General features: G+C 51.8%; 4 protein-coding genes across 4 annotated transcripts; 2 read left to right on the top strand and 2 right to left on the bottom strand.

Annotated features, from left to right (window-relative positions):
• Positions 1-185: 185 nt before the first annotated feature.
• Positions 186-1,997, bottom strand: MYCFIDRAFT_187048 (UDP-glucose/GDP-mannose dehydrogenase; the record flags this gene model as incomplete). Its single annotated transcript, XM_007925978.1, has 2 exons — positions 186-1,798; positions 1,856-1,997. 2 exons carry the CDS (start codon positions 1,995-1,997, stop codon positions 186-188), a joined length of 1,755 nt encoding a protein of 584 aa, XP_007924169.1.
• Positions 1,998-4,223: 2,226 nt separating this feature from the next.
• On the top strand, positions 4,224-5,951 carry MYCFIDRAFT_29693 (glycosyltransferase family 2 protein; the record flags this gene model as incomplete). The annotated part of the gene is made up of 4 exons (XM_007924156.1): positions 4,224-4,411; positions 4,471-4,873; positions 4,931-5,335; positions 5,391-5,951. Coding segments are annotated over 4 exons (1,557 nt in total), but the record flags the coding sequence as incomplete, so codon positions are not given.
• Positions 5,952-9,288: 3,337 nt separating this feature from the next.
• On the bottom strand, positions 9,289-10,041 carry MYCFIDRAFT_131697 (uncharacterized protein; the record flags this gene model as incomplete). Its single annotated transcript, XM_007925965.1, has 1 exon — positions 9,289-10,041. One exon carries the CDS (start codon positions 10,039-10,041, stop codon positions 9,289-9,291), a length of 753 nt encoding a protein of 250 aa, XP_007924156.1.
• A 172-nt stretch (positions 10,042-10,213) lies between these two features.
• MYCFIDRAFT_152062 (uncharacterized protein) lies at positions 10,214-12,435 on the top strand (the record flags this gene model as incomplete). The annotated part of the gene is made up of 1 exon (XM_007925964.1): positions 10,214-12,435. The coding sequence occupies one exon, from the start codon at positions 10,214-10,216 to the stop codon at positions 11,951-11,953; it is 1,740 nt and encodes a 579-aa protein (XP_007924155.1). The 3' UTR covers positions 11,954-12,435.
• Positions 12,436-15,503: the final 3,068 nt, after the last annotated feature.

Raw genomic sequence — 15,503 nt, 5'->3', positions numbered from 1 at the left:
GTACAGGTTACACAACGTATGGTGCCAGCCGATCGACCCCAACCGTAACCCGCGCTGTTGATATTAAGGATTCAGTACACAGAACAGCATCTATACAACGATGCAACCCCTTCCGTCTCTATCTTTGGAAGCAAGGAGCGACGTGCCGGTGCAGGAAGCATCGCCGGCACGCTAGAACGATTCTACTACCTCGAACGCGCTCTGCCAATTGTTTCCACCCGGAATCCCACCTCTTCCTCCATCTTCTCCGGATCAACAACCCCCCGGCCATCGAAAAGATATCGCTCTCCATGCATGAGTCGTGCAACAGTGGGCCAGTCGATAGGATCTCTTGCACCCACACCGCCGTGAACTTCGAGCATGCAATCCTTGCATTCCCCTGGGCATGCAGGTTCGGGATTGGTGTTGTCACACGACATGACAAGAGGATTGTTGGCTTGGAATGTTTGGAGGGTGGGGACCTCGCCCGTCATGGTTGAATCGGAATTGTAACCAGAGTCGAAGTCGTGCAATTTTGGTCTGACAGGTTGTAGTGGGGACACCGAGGGATACCTGAATTGATCCCACTCCGTCAAGATGAGAACGGCCGTCGCTGCGGCACAGGCTTCGTATGGACTGTCGCAGACGGAAACGGGACCGTTCGGCTTCAGTGCTGGTGATGATGTGCTGGCAGAGAAGAGGCCAGCCAGCTCAGCTTCCACATGAGTCTTGTCGCATTGCGGATCGTAGATGGCGATCTCGGACGGACATTCGGCGCAGAGCATTCGGACGACCTCCGTGGCTTGGGACTCTCGGGTATCTGCTGTGTCTTTCTTGAACGCATAGCCCAGGACAGCCACCTTCTTCCCCCGCAAGCTGCCATTGAGCTTTCTCACCACCGACCGGACGAATCTGCAACATTGCCATTCGTTGATCTCGATGACCGATCTCCAGTATTGCGACACTTCCGGCAACTCCAACGTCTCGGCGAGATACGCCAAGCTGAGGATGTCTTTCTTGAAACACGAGCCTCCAAACCCGAGACCGGCTTGCAGGAACTTGGGCCCCAGTCTCGCATCCAAGCCAACCGCCTTGGCCACATTGCTGACGTTTGCTCCCGTCTTCTCGCAAATGGCACTAATGCTGTTGATGCTGCTGATTCTTTGCGCCAGCATGGCATTCGCTACGAGCTTGGCAAGCTCAGACGACCACACATCTATCGTGAGGATATTCTCTCGCGGAACCCAGCCGGCATAGACATCTGCTAGTCTCGCCGCAGCCGCACGCCCGGACGTGGTCGTGGAGGAACCAATGAGGACCCGTGATGGATTGATCAGATCTTGGATCGCCGTGCCTTCTGCAAGGAATTCCGGATTCGAGAGCACTTCGAACGGGACGCCAGGTCGGTGGAAGTTCAGAATCTCTCGGACCATGTCCGCTGTACGACAAGGCACTGTGCTCTTCTCGACGATGATCGCCCCAGGTTGTGCGGCCAGAGCGACGGACCTTGCGGCCGACTCAAACATCGAAATGTCGGTCGCGGCTCCGGCGCCGATGCCATTGGTCTTTGTGGGAGTGTTCACTGCAAGGTAGATGATGTCTGCTGCGGCGATGTGTTCGTCACAGTCGGTGGAGAAGAAGAGATTCGGAGCTCTCGATGCGGAGCCATCTCGAGCAAGTCGAACGATGTCGCTCAGGCCGGGTTCGTGGATTGGGAGGTGTTTCGATCGCCATTGCTGGATTCGGTTTCGACTCTTGTCAACCACGGTCACCCGTATGTTTGGACATTGGCTTGCGATCACTGCGGCTGTCGGACCTCCTGGAAGCGCAAGTGTCAGTGGGGAGGACAGCAGCAACAAAGATCCATTTCACTCACCCACGTAGCCTGCGCCGACGAAAACGATGTTTCGTACTGGCGCATCCGTCTCGTCATCAAAAATTTCCAGAGAAGTCTGACTCGATGCTCTGGAGATCATGAGCGGCGAGCCGGCTGCACTCGTTGACTCTGAACTGCTCATATTCTTGTTGGGTCACAGATTGATGGGGGAGGACGAGAATGATTCCCATCCACCAGGGTCGTGACATTTCTTATGTGTCAGTCTCGACAAGCTATCTTTGGCAAAACCCATATTTCCGTCAAGATCTGGTCGTGATGTCTGGTCTGGTCTGGTCTCACGACGCACAGATATCCGTATCTGCATTTACGGGAAGATGCGGTGCGGAAGTGACGATTCCGCGCTCACTAGCTAGCTGAAGAGATCTGCCTGCTATCGATCAATAATCGAAGCTTGTCGCCATCTGCACATACTCGTCGGTAGTGCGTGGCCAACACATTTCCTTCCCGACGAGTCGCCACGAGACGGCACTCGTACGTTTCGTTTCTCGTATGTCGTTCACGCTCGCTACCGCCCAGTTGACAGTACATTCGCAGCCGAATGGGCGCGAGCTGTGTGACGGACGCCACAAAGGGCGCAGATATATCGGCGAATACTGGATTCGTTCTTCGACAAGCTACCATCACGCTTGCAGGGCCATGCTGCAATTACCCGGTGGGTGCCGGCCGTCACACAATGCGAACCCTGGTCGGCCGCGTAGACTATTCTACCCCGGTGCTGCCACGTGCTGCAGGAACAATGTTCGTTGTGCAGCTCGCCTGCATCTTGAAACCTGAGGATAGTACATGCTCCACACATGTTGCTGATCCAGATCCCGCGGTGTTGCATACAGCGAGAGTGGTACGCCTTCACTTCTTCTTAAATCAGATTTACGCCCCACATAACGCTTCCTCCACAGACCCCTACGCGGCCTCGAAGGTGGTTGTACGAGGAGATACGACGACATATGCTGCCCACTCACAATAGCGGAGGGATGTCGGTCGCAGCGCTCGTCGGCGACCCCAGAGTATCTATCTTTTAAAGAGGCTACCGGCCGTGACCGATAGAACCAAATGAGCATAGGTCGCGCTCATACACTTGGCATGCTCTTGGTAGCGTGAATCTGATGTCCTGAAAGGGGAGTCGTGCTTCTCGTTGAGTGCCACAGCGTGGATAGCCTGGCTTGGTGCGACGCTTCTTCGATAGTGTATGGACGCTATCTGCAGGCCTGGGCTCCGACCATGGCTGACGAGTCTGTGGAGGAGTCTTCCTCTTCGGTCGCCATGCGATAACGCCGTTGATTGTGGCGGCCATGTTGCAAGCAGGTACGCACGTTGGACGATATCTGATTTTGTCCTTGAAGAACTTCGGCCTTGCTGTTTCAGAAGGGGGAGGAACTGTCGTCCGTGAGCAAACTTCTTGCGTTGCAAGATGCCTTCTCCAATCGAGCCAGCCAACGAGTTGCAGGTGGAGATCAGTGATGTCGACCAATCTCGCAAACCTCGAAAGAAGTCTCAGGCAGAAGTCAATCTCGATGATTTAGCTGCACAGCTGCAAGACCTTCAGCAGCAGTCGAAACGTTTTCTGGCCAGTCATCACCACCGAAACAGCTATGCCAGCAGCAGTGGAGCTGGCAGTGATGATGGGAGCGATGTACCCAGTCTCGAAGTCCCTCCAACCTTGACAGGATCTGGCATTTCTACACCTGGAGACAATGTACCTCGGACTCCTTCCAACCTGTCGACGTTGAACACATACTTCCCCGCCACATCTTCCGGTAAATCGATCTCTGTGTCTGGTCGCTTGAGATCACCGAGTCCACTGGGTGCCGCGGAAAGCTCTGCACCAGAGCTTCATGTCCCAGCTGCCATAGCAGAAGAAGACACGAGGCCGACTTCTGCTCAGATCTTCGAGCTTGCTGGTCAACGGCTATCAAGCGACTCAGGGTACTCCCAGGATCGGACAGAAGCTCAACAACACATTGAGCGACCACCAAGACCACGGTCAGCCAGCTTGTCGGTACTGCAAGATACTATTGACCCCCAGCCGCGACCACAGACAGGCAGAAGATCATCTTTCGACGAGGTATTCGATCGAGCAGAGCTGGCGAGCTGGTTCAGCTCCGCAACAACAGAACGCCGACTTGAGCTTCCGGGAGCGCCAGTACCATATCGGCCCGGCCATGATCGGAGACACCTTCCAGAGGACGAGATCGAGGTGATCGGCGCCGACGGCCTGCCTGTGGGCCCTCAGACCAAGGCGAAACGGAAAAAGCTCCAGAAGAAACGTGGACCTCCTCCAGAGAAGCCGCACTCCCAAGATTCGAGCAGCCAGGATTCAAAAGGTAGTCTATGGTCGCAGGCCAGAGAGTCTTTCGTTGCAACATACTGTCCCGTGGAGGCACCGCCTCTGATCCTGCCTTCCGGTCCTACGGACTTCGAGAAGACACTCTATCTCAAAACGAATCGGCTGGGACTTTACACATTCGGCGTCTTCTCTTTCCTGTCGTTGAGCGTGGGAATGTGGCTGTTCGTCATATCATTTGCCGCTTTTTACTGGTAAGCAAAAATACCCACCAACTCTTTTTTCTGCCATACTGACACATAGTTAACTCCAGGTTCGGTGCCGTAGTCTTCCTCCTCCAAATCTACCTCTTAATCTCCTACACCGTCTCCATCTGCGGCAAGGACTACGACATCAGCAAACACCACAAGATCCTCGAAGAACATCCCATCGATCCACTCACCTGTCCGACCGTCGACATCTACCTTCCCTGCTGCAAAGAGCCCATCGAAGTGCTCGAGAACACCTACAAATACGTCAAGCAACTCCAATACCCAGCCCCCAAACTCAAAGTCTACGTCCTCGACGACGGAGCGAGCGATGAAGTCAAAACCATGGCCCAAAGTTACGGATACAACTACATCGTCCGCGAAGACCGACCCCGTCTCAAAAAAGCCGGAAACCTCCGCTGGGCATTCGCTCGAACGGAAGGCGACTTCTTCACAATCTTCGACGCAGTAAGTCCCATCCCATCCCACACCCACACCCACACTAACCTCTCCAACCCCGCCCAGGACTTCTGTCCCCGCCCGGACTTCCTCCTCGAAACCCTCCCCATCCACCTCTCCAAACCCAACACAGCAATCGTCCAAACGCCCCAATTCTTCCGCACCTCCACCAACCAATCCTGGGTCGAACAAGGCGCCGGCGCCGTGCAAGAACTCTTCTACCGCGTCGTGCAAGTCAACCGCAACCGTTTCGGCGCCTCGATCTGCGTGGGCAGCAACGCAGTCTACCGGCGCGCCGCCCTGGAAGAAGTTGGCGGCACGGCGGAAATCGGCTTCTCGGAAGACGTGCACACGGGTTTCTACGCCGTGGATCGAGGGTGGAAAGTGAGGTATTTGCCGCTGTGTCTGGCGTGTGGGATTTGTCCGGACACGCCGCGGGCGTTTTTCAGTCAGCAGATGAGGTGGTGTATGGTGAGTTCTCTCGAAAAAAAAAACATAAGTGAATGATGTTCTGACTACCTCACAGGGCTCAACCACCCTCCTCACGAACCTAGATTTCTGGCGCAGCGGACTCACCCCGATCCAGAAAATCTGCTATTTATCCGGCATGATGTATTATTCCGCCATCTCCCTGTCGATTTTCATGAACCCGCTCCCAGGGATTTTGATGTTGTGGTGTCGACCGCAATACGTGCGATACTACAACCTCGCCTTCGCGGTGCCGTCGATCGTGTACTCCATCATCGCGATCCGCTGCTGGTCGAAGGCTCGCTACGGGTTCAACGTGCAGTTCGTCATGGTCATACAATCGTATGCGTATTTGACGGCGATTAAAGATCGGGTGTTCGGGAGGGCGTTGGCGTGGGTTCCGAGTGGGGATACGAAGGCGCATAAGAATCACAAGTATCGGAATATGAGGATTTTGGCGTGGGGGTGGATGATGACGGTGATGGGGGCGGTGATTGCGGGGACGACGTATCAGATTTTGAAGGGGTTGCCGTGGTATGATTGTTTGCCGTTGATTGTGTTGGATGTGTTCAATTTGTTCCTTGCACATAGGTTTCTGGTTTGGAGTGGGAAGATTTGAAAGCGGGGAATGGTAGTGGTGATTGTGATGATGCATGGTATAATTGGTATATGATAGAGTCGGGTCATCAGCTGAGATATAGAAATACCGTCGTAGTAATGATCTCTAACCAAATACCAGCTGTCTCGAGCAAAACTCCAGTCAATGCAGATGTGACACGTGAGATTGAACCATCTATAGACGCCGATGGAATGCAGTCATATTCAGCAGTCTGTTTCCCTCCCAAATTCTTTCACATTCACATTTCTCGCTGACTCCAGAACTCCCGGCCGTGAAGGAAAATTGTGGTTTGAAGTATAGGCTCACTGTGGCCGAGATCCAGACGCATCTCTCCATCCAGGTGGATTAACTATTGGCTGTACTACATCATGCAGCTCGTACCAGAGAACCGGAAAGGTGTGTCCACCGGTTTGTTCATACCAGAGACTGATTTGGCTGACCTTCTTCATACCCAGGGTTTCTCTGTGGGTTAGGAGAAATTCAGTGACTTCTTGCCCGGGAACTATACCCAGAAGGACAAAGAATTCCCTGGTGCCTTCCACATAGGTTCTTCGTGCGTCTAAGTTTGGCGTCAAACTCCCCATTAACTCCGCAAGAATGTCAAATGCGGTAGGGATGTCGACGTCTGCCTTGATGATGTGCTTCAATAGCCTCATCTGTCCGTTACCTATGGCCTCCAGTCGCGAGAGATATGCCATATCGTGCCAGGCGACAATGTTCTGTTGAGCATTCCCCGCCACCCTCGCTACTTTCCCGGTACTCAGTAGCAAATTAGTATGGTGAAACGCACTCAGTGACAACTTTGGTTGAATCGTTCGACTCCATACACGATAGAACACCTGAGGTGCAGGCACGTGTACTAAAGCTGGAATAATCTTCGCAACAGCCTCGGAAGCAACAGTAAGCCTGTCTGTACGGTAGGGCTGAGACTCCGTAAGCTGAAATCGTTCAGCGCGAAGATTATCGGCGTCGACCCATCGTGAACAGCTGGCCCTAGGCGAAGAGGCATCAATGAGGTCCAATGCATTCCTTTGACCGATATTCTTGGCTCCAACATTATTCATATTACCGTAGATGAATGGCCACCTCTTGTGCAATTGGTTGTTGGCCGATGGTACGTCAAGATGCGTGTCCGCAGAGCGCTTCTCGCCGGTTGTTGTGAGACCAGAGCTTGAACGAGTTGTCTTTCTCTGCTGCGATGGACCAGCAGCGCCAGACTTGTCCGATTTCGGTATCGCATCTCGGATGTTGAACACGATGTAGGCATATCCTTCATCGTAGAAGACTTCGATGCTATCAACGACCTTCCATCCGAGGCTCGTTTGATGCTCCGCCAGCAGGTATGCCACACCAACGCCATTTTCAGTGCCAAGAAGAGCACAGTACTGCTCCGAACCAGCTTTGAAGCTCATACGCTTGGCATAAGGCAGAGACGCAGGCTTTGCCTCATTGGTGACCTTGGCAATGATGTGTTTCGTATCTTTATTGTCGATGGAGCACCGAACGACCTTTTGCAGCGTCTTTCGCGATCGCTTGAATGCTTTCGCCGCTTCTGACCAGGCCATGTAAGAGAAGTCGCTCACGTGTTGTAACTCTGGAAGTCGACTTCCGGGAGGGTTCCGCTTTGCGCCTTCCGCCCTCGGTCCACGCGCATTCGTAATGAAAATGACTCCTGCTCGGGCATTGATGATCTGCTGATAGAATGCCTGTGTCGGCAGGATCGGCTTTTTGAAGAAAGAGCCCTCAATTTTGTGCGTGTGTCGCCAGTCTGAGGGAATCTGACTCGAGGGTGTAATAAATTGGGGCGCAAAGCTTTTCAGGAGAGTAACAATTCCGCTCGGGGTGTGAAACAACCCAGATTCTGAATGACCCACCCAGCCTTGATCTCGTACCTCCTTCTCTGTCCACGATCGCGCCTGGTCTTTGCTTTGGGGCTGCTGCTTCATCAACTGGATGTACTTTTCACCCTTTGCAACTGCCTGCTCGTACGTCAAACGGCCACCCAAAGACTCCGAGGAAGATGAATCGTCTGTCGATGATGCGTCCGCAGAAGATGAGCTGTCTTGGCCCTGCGGAGGCGCCGGCGCGAGATGGGCAGGAGATTTGCCTTGGTCAACTTGGGCCTTTCTTTGTTCGTGGGTACGTTCCTGCTGGGATCCCGAGTCGCCGCCAGACTTTCTGATATCGCTGGTTGAGTTGGGCGAAAGACCTTCTGAGATGTATCCAGTGTAGTGATCCTTCCGATCAGCAGTAGAACTCTCGCCAAGTGATGTGTCAGCTGGAGCAAATGTGGCACCAGCGGCTTGGCCAGCAAGAGCCACCATATTGATTTCCACAATGGTGTCAACATCGATCTCTTGGTTCGAGGACGAATCTGCCTGGAGTCTGTCGAGGCTACCAAGATCATTGTTGATGCTGCAATCATGGTAGAGTAGAAGAATTCCGAGGCAGAGGACGGTAACCATGGCCATCGCACGAGCAGTGCGATACAACTTGTTGGAGAGCTCGGCACGCTGGGTGTTGGTGCCTGCATAGCCTTCGCCGTTCTCCAAGCGACAGTCTGTCGCTGGAAGGCCTTCCTCGAGGAGTGGGGCACTCATGATGTCTTTAGTACACGGAGTTCCGAAAGATGTCATTCTTGGTGTCTGCAAGTTGTGGGTGATGTGGGTCTGAGAAGAGGCTGCTACTGATGATGGTCTGGGATGCGAGGAGCAAGCACAGGCAGTGTCCCAGACGTGAAGAGCAAAGCTGTCCTCGCTGTCCAGTAACCAGTAGATAGTCGTTGAGGTGATTCAGTGTACTGTGCTTCGCCTCAATGCGTATGTGTGAGCTTCGTTGACTGCAGTTCGTATTGGGTCGTTCCTTGTGGCTGGATATCAGAATATGGACGCAGTGGGCTGCAGAGCTATTCTTTTGTACCAAGAAGTTGCAGTGCTCACCACAAGACCACGGGAAAGCATGACTGTTGTGGCAGCCCAGAGGATCACGTTTGCTATCATCGAGCTGACAGAGTGACCTGCCAGAGGCGTGGAAGAGAATCGTCATGCAACGCTTTGGTTCCCAACTTCAATCACCTGAGCTCACCGGAAGAGATACACTCAGAGTACTCGGCAAGGCTTGCTGCTTGCTTCGGTGTCACCCGCGCGAAATGCCAGATGTCAGCTCGGGCGGTTAGGTGCGTGCAGATCACCACAAGAGCGAGTCAGTCGACGAGGATTTCCACTCTCCCAGTCCATCCGCTACAAGGCTTTGTCGCGATCTGACATCCCATGATTCCCAAGGGCGATGTGTGGCGGCATTTTGAGGTTGCATTTCATGCCAGGCCCTGCCTACATGATCAACGTACCGCACCTTCCACTTGATGACCTTGCGCCTTCTCGGCTTTCCTGATAGTCTTCCTCAGCTTTCTAATATCAACCTCGACATCTCTCATGCCACGCGCAGCATTACTTGCTTGAGCGAAGGCATCCACGCCCAGCACAGCCGACATGAAGGATTTCTGGGCTAGGCGGAGAGAAGGCGGAACCAGAATGCCAAACCAGCGAGTTGGATCATTATTGGTAAGCATTGAGTTTGCAGAAGAAGTTCCAGGTTTATTTGGCTCTGTGAAATTGCTGTCGGGTTCAGGTGCGGCTTCTGGTGTAGGCAGAGAGCTAGTCCTCACTTCATCCAACGCTTCACCCTTGGCCGAAAGCCCTCCAACACTGGCAGCTTCAGTCTTTTCCACGATCTCAAAGTCATCATCCACGACCTCCCGCGCTACCTTCACGATCCTTGCTTGTGGCAGGCTGCCATCGTCCTCGGCGAAAACCTCTACCTTCGTGGTCGCCGAGGTTCGATCATCATAGTAGTCCCGGCCATATCGACGACCACGTCCAGCGGATTGGGAGTTTGCGTGGGCAAGAGAGACGAAGCCGGACGACATGTATTTCTTGATTGATGCCTGGGCATGGGTGTACTGGTGTAAAAAGTGCAGATATCGTGTCCACAGTGAGTCTAATTGGTCGTTCAGTGCGGTGAGGTTGGGAGCTTCTGCCGCTTCATTATCGGTATGGCCGAGCACATCGGCGACAGCTATTTGGCCGCGCATCTCGTGTGGATGCGGTGGAAATGTAGGAGAAGGAGGCGAGGAGGTGGTGGTGGTGGTGGAAGTGGTGGAGGTGTAGGTGAAGTCCGCTCCGAGCCCCGCCGAGACATTTCCGTGCGGCACAATCTCTCCATCATCCACTGCGAAGAACGATCGTCTTGAAACATACAGCACAATGCTCTCCCTCCCATATCGCCTCCCGTCAGCCCGAATAGCTGCCATACGCCCGCTGCGACCACCATCACCACCCAAACCCCGGCCATTCACCCAGAAAACTCAGCTCCTCCTCATCGCCGCCCGGGCGCCGCGTCCACAGCTGCCATATCTCACGCAGCCATTGCCACTGCCATCATACAGACGTCCCAATGCACCAATAGCAAGACTACTGTCCACAGAAAATCGACGATTTGCACGTCAACAACTGTGGCTGGCCGCAAGATGGACGGCCACAGGCTGGACCGCGGTGGTCCTGCTGGGAGTGGCGTGGTTTGGCTACAACATCGAGGTCGATGAGCGCACCAACCCAACGCCTGATGAGTGGCGGTTTGGGACACGGCAGCTGCTACGCACCGCCAGGGCATTCAGCGATCCAGAAACAAGCGGCCAAACGGGTGGCATCGTCGATTGGGCCAAGGTTGGCACCCGATATGTGAACCTACTGGCGAGGCTGGAGGATTTGGAGAAGGAAGGAAAGGGGCTGCTAGAGGTCGCTGACGGCGAGGAGATATTGATCCCTGGGGTTGGCAGGAGTGGCTTCGATATCAGCGCCAAGACCTGGCCGTGGAGAGCAGGCTACTTCGAGGCCATCATGGGCTGTGCCAGGGCAGCAGAGCATCTTGATGGCATGGTGCTTGATCAGACACGAGGAATGGTCTTCCCGAGAGATGTTATGATTGGACCAAGCAATCCGGATCCTCGACCTACGCCACCATACATGAAAACAGCGCCACGGGAGGAAGATTGCGTGCCTCCATTCCCTGCGCCTGAGACTTTTTACATGCGCGTCCTGACCGGCCGTGGCTTTACTACCGGCCAGAAGCTTGATGCTGCTCTGGGCTATGCGAACTGGCTCGAAATCAAGGGACTGAATGAGGCTGCGTTGGAGATGTACAAGTGGCGTGTCGACATGGCCACTGCAGCACTGCCAAATGGGGTCCAACCTGTGGACGTTCTTGATCCGAAGACCTCAACTCTCAAAGAAGGTGCGGCAAACATCACGCCAAACTTGCTTCGTGCAATCACAGACCTGGCCATACACCAGGCCAGGACCGGAAAGATCTCAGAGTCGTTGCCGATCCTGATCTCCGTCTTGCGCGCTCGCCGAACAGCGCCCATCTCTCCTTTCCCCGAGCCCGAACCGACCAAGCCTGGATTCAGTCTCTGGAACTTCCTATTCGTGCCTCCCCACTTTCCAGACCCACCCCCTTCAGGCGACATGCCTCTAATCCGCACGTCCTCCGAGCCGAGCTGCTCCGATTCAGAGTTGATGCTGTACATTGGCGAGATCATCTTCGCCTCCAGCAGTCAGAGCATCTTTGAAAAGCATGCTGCCGAAGAAGGCCTAGCATGGACGAAACAGGCGGTGACCATAGCAGATGCACAGCTTGCGAAGCCCAGTCTTGCATCTTCATCCGACCAAGAGAGCGAGACCGAGAAGAAGAAGTGCAGAGAGTGTTTGCTGACTGGCGTCGGCAATTGGGAAGCCATGCTGCAACGATTGGCGGACCACGAACAGCCTGTGGCGAAGTCCAGGAGCTGGAAATTCTGGCAGAAGAGCAGCGCAGAAGACGACAAGAAGTCAAAATTCGAAGAAGATCAGAAGACAATCGAACGGCTTCGAGAGCGTATCGTGCGTGATGGTCTCCGTGACCAAGTCATCAGAACTAGCTCGCCGACCGGCATCTGGTACGGCTGAGAGAGCATCGCATTCACATATGTCCATATTGTACAGAAAGATGACGACCTTGCACGAGATACCGCAGATCCAGGATCGTGTGCCTCATTTCACAAGATGCACTCCTACATCAATATTGCGATTGCCACTCCACACATCCAGACCTTCACACATGTCTCATTCAGCTCAACAAGAGATCCTCGCCATCCGGCCCAACGAACAGACTTGTCTCTCCTGGGCTCGGGGAGAAGCCTGTCCACCCGACATCAAGTGTCCTCGCCCTCACCACTTTTATCCCACCATCGTCTGGCGCACTCTGCCCTCTTCACCACCTTCCATCCCAGGCGGGCATCAACTTGATGTTACAGCACCAGATCACCCAAAGCAGTTGAAAAGCACAAGATGTCCTCTCTGGCCTTCATACCTCTGTCCCTGGTCAGCTCCAGAACTCTGTCCATATGCCCACCAAACGACCCGCGACGCAGAAAAGAGTATGCGAATGCAAGACGCCGCGAGACTGCTGTGCGAACAAGGCAAGTTCGAAACGGTGGTGAGATTTCGATGTCGAGGATGCGGCAAGTCGTTCGACGACATGCAAGATGCCCTCAAGCATCACAAAGGTTGCTGGAAGAGACGGATTCAGAAGGTGGTGGGGCAGAGTTCGGAGGGGAGGACGGAGAGGTTGGAAGTCTTTGCGAGGATGCCAAGAGAGCAAAGGCCGGCTTTGAAGCCGTTGAGGGATCTTATCAACGATGCTTGGAGGGATATCGCGGAGGCTGATGAGCAGGGTTTGTGGCCTGACAATGTGGAATTGAGAAGTGCTGCGAGGGAGTATAGCGTGCAGAAGAAGGGGAAGGGTAGGTATCAAGAGGAGGGGGAGGTGTAGTGCTGAGTCTTGTTGTGAGGATCTTGCCCGCTTCAGAGCATGAGAATATCAAAAGCAACTTCTAAGGGCGAGAGTCTTCATTCAAGGCTTAGTCACGAAGAGCTAGGAGCGGGCCGAGAAGCCGGGCCCCCTTCCAACAAATATCATCTTATGCGGAAAAGTCGGTGTATGTCACCATTCCTAGAAGAAGCTGGTGTCGACGATGGGCTCACTGCAGACCCGGTTTCACGTGCGTGGAACTCGGTGTGGTCGGCGGCAGATTGTCTCAGCTTAGTTGGTAATTTAACATTGGCAGTGCTATGAGGAAGCTGCTGGATCTGACTGAAAACACTTCATGCTACGGAAGGGCGAAACGATCAGATGCGCCGAGTTGCGAGATACGTACTACTTCCAGACTGACTGTCGATCAGCAATGACGTTTTCGCTACAGCTTGTGATCAGGCTAGGGCGTCATGGATAAAGGCATAACTCGAATCGTTGCCGGGGTAGGCCTCAAAAGTAGAGCTTCAGCCAGTGTAGGGAGGCCTATACGTACCAGAGGCTCAATGCAGCACTTCTTACCGCAGCGACATAGTACAATCTTTGCCCCTACAAATTGTTTTTAATGTATCTTTTTATCTAGAGGACTTATAGCTAAACAATATATAGCAAAGATACTTTAATTTAGGTCTATCTTTAGAAAATATTGAAATTTTTAGTCGTTCCCTCCTAAATTAATAAGCTATATAGCTTAAAACTTTAAGTTAGACGTTTTAGAATTTTAGTGTTTTTTAAGCCTTAGTATACTGTTATTAGTAATCCAAGATCTAGGTCTTATAGTTTTGTTTAAAAAAAATCTAGTTCTAGATTTTTATTCTAGTATAGCTACTATTAGTAATATAATCTAGAAAAGAATATTATTAGAACCTAAATTCTTACTAGGTTCTCTTTAGTATATCTTTTTATATAGAAGAGTTATACTTTAATAATATAAAACAAAGATACTCTATTTTCTATCTATTTTTAGAAATTAAGTAAAACTATTATAGTTATCTACTAAGATTAGCCTAAAAGTCTAAAAGAAAGACTTTTAGATTTTAGTATTTATTAAGCCTTATAACACTATTTTTAGTAATCTAAAAGCTAGAACTAAAGGTTTTACCTAGTTTTAATCTATATTGAGATTCTTATCTAAATACGCCTACTATTAGTCTTAAAATCCAAAAGCAAATATTTTTAAGAATTATAAGCTTAAGAATATAAAGTTATAAGAAGGGTTATATTAGTAGGTAGATAGGGTAGTAGTAGGTATAGGTAGTATTCGATAGAGATCTAGGAGGAGAAGGAGGAAGGTAGGCTAGTTAGCCTAACGCTAAGCGCTAAGCCCTGCCTAAGGCACTAAGACCCTAGCTTTACTTAGCCTAGTTACATACTAGTTACGTATAGCCTCTTTGGCCCTAATATACGCTTGGCCTCTTTAGCCCTAATATACACTTCCCTTCTAAAGGCCGCGCCCTCGTAGCCTATCTATATTCCAATCTCGACCTCTATTACTACTAACTTAGTAAGTCTAATTATTATACGAGGGACGATTAGTAGTTAGGCAATAGTATAGTATTAGGGTAAGTATCTACGGTTCTACGGAAAGTATATACCGGGCTTAGCTAGCGTACCGTCCCTGCCGTAATAGTACCCCCGTCCGATAGAACGAAGGCTAGCGTACTATATTAGCTAAACCCCTTCTTATATACTCCTTCCGCTTTTACTTGTTTTCCTTACCGCTTGTATTCGTATTATGCGTTCTTATACGTCTCGAGTATGTATTCGTATTATGTCGCGTCTACTAGCTATAGTCTTACTTATTAGAGTTAATTAATTCCGGTTCCGTCTTAGAGCCGGTAGCCTTAGCTTTAGTTGCCTTACCCTCCGTAAAGCTCTATAGTTTCCGTATCTTTTTCTTTATAAACGAATCGCCGTTAGCTGCCTTACGCTTAGTTAGCGTACGCGTAGCTAGAGAGTTTAAAGTACGCGTAGACGTACGCGTAGACGCGCGTGTAGCTAGACTATCGGAAGGGCCTACCGTAACAGCGCGCGTAGACGCGCGCGTAGCTAGGCGCTAGGTAGCAATCTTTAGCGGCGAGAGAGCCTTAGGCTCGCTTAGTACCTATAGAGTAGGTAGCTTTACTAGTAAGGCGAGCTTATCTACGGGTGCGGCTACGTACTTAGATTTGCGGCGTAACTAACCTAGCGTCGGTAGTTGTAGTACTAGTGCCTACGGTACCGGTACCTAAGCTAGTAGGGCGCGCGTCTTCTATAGCGGCTAGCCGGGCTCGTCTATCGCCGCGGTACTAGCGTATGTCTTAGCTTTTACTATAGTAGCGAGCTCGTCTAGTATATACAAGTATAGGTTAGCCTACTATTAGGGTATAAGCGCTTCGTAACGTCTAGCGATACCTTTTAGTCCTAGTTCTCGATAGAGGGAGATTAGGTAGTTGTCTTCCTTGTCGTAGTCGTATAGGATATCGTTTAGGCGTAGCGTCGTATCCTTCTTATAGGCCGATCTTAGCGTCTAGTCTCGATCCTTTCGTAGTATACGGCCTATTTATAGTTAGAGGTACGTAGTACGAAGGAAGTAGTCGAGGGCTGCGTCTATAATGCCGGCGGCTACCTTACGATTAAGGGCTGCTTTTATGTTTTCTAAGACGT

The sequence above is a fragment of the Pseudocercospora fijiensis genome, assembly GCF_000340215.1.
Source record: "Pseudocercospora fijiensis CIRAD86 unplaced genomic scaffold MYCFIscaffold_2, whole genome shotgun sequence".
Classification (NCBI taxonomy): Eukaryota; Fungi; Ascomycota; class Dothideomycetes; order Mycosphaerellales; family Mycosphaerellaceae; genus Pseudocercospora; species Pseudocercospora fijiensis.
This window is presented reverse-complemented; position numbering and strand designations above follow the sequence as displayed.